This window comes from Sinocyclocheilus rhinocerous, unplaced genomic scaffold, assembly GCF_001515625.1.
Source record: "Sinocyclocheilus rhinocerous isolate Xijiao unplaced genomic scaffold, SAMN03320098_v1.1 scaffold1042, whole genome shotgun sequence".
Lineage (NCBI taxonomy): Eukaryota > Metazoa > Chordata > Actinopteri > Cypriniformes > Cyprinidae > Sinocyclocheilus > Sinocyclocheilus rhinocerous.
This window is the reverse complement of record NW_015640510.1, coordinates 602303-603139: the sequence shown is the minus strand read 5'-3', so window position 1 is coordinate 603139 and position 837 is coordinate 602303. Positions and strand designations below refer to the sequence as shown.

Sequence of the window (837 nt, the reverse complement as noted above, 5' to 3'; positions counted from 1 at the left end):
TTTCCACTGACTAGGGGCAGGATTGCTTTCTAATTACTGAAAGATTTTAGCTGGTGTCTTGGCTTTCCATGCCTTTTTGCACCTCCCTTTCTTCATGTGTTCAATACTTTTTCCCTGTGTCATTCCACTTTTATTTGTATTGTTTTCTTTGTATGTATGGATTACTTGGGTTGTTACCGACATCTGGTGAAAATTTCAAGTCAACAGCACCTTTAGAAATATATTTACTGAGAAAAACGGTGACGTGTTCAATACTTATTTTACCCGCTGTATATGCAACAGGTAAAAGGTTTGGAATAATAACGATTTTTAATGCCTTTGAAAGAAGTCTCTTCTACTCACCAAGACTGTATTAATTTGATCAAAAATACAGTAAAAACAGTAATATTAAGAGATCAAATATTGATATTTCCATATCATACATTGTGTATAGAAGGATATAAAGTGCATCAGGTACTGACCTGGCGGGGTCAACAGGGACACCATCCCGTCTCCACTCCACGATCACAGTGGAGGAGGGCCGAGGACTCACCCTGCAGGGCAACACTACCTGCTGACCAACCAGCCCCTCCACTGTGGAGGGATCCGACTTATCTATACTCACACCTACAGCTGTCCAGCTGAAGAAAAGGAGAACAGACAGCAGGAGGAAAGAGACACAGGTACAGAAACAGAGAAAAAAGGGAAAAAGACAGAAGGGAAGGGGGTACAGACAGACATGCATAAGAAAAGAAAGAAAGAAAGAAAGAAAGAAAGAAAGACATATGACTTTATGCTGTTCTGCTGTAAACTTGGGAGCATGTAATGCACTCCTCCACTCACCACAGCAAGCATAAA

The 837-nt window shown here is 40.7% G+C and overlaps 1 protein-coding gene across 2 annotated transcripts in view; it reads right to left on the bottom strand.

The window, feature by feature from the left end:
* Positions 1–837, bottom strand: part of paplna (papilin a, proteoglycan-like sulfated glycoprotein) — a 44972-nt gene that overhangs the window by 7467 nt on the left and 36668 nt on the right. For both annotated transcript variants that reach the window (XM_016569495.1, XM_016569496.1), the window contains one exon: positions 462–620. In XM_016569495.1, the coding sequence (XP_016424981.1) occupies positions 462–620 (159 nt within the window). The remainder of the gene's footprint in view (positions 1–461; positions 621–837) is intronic.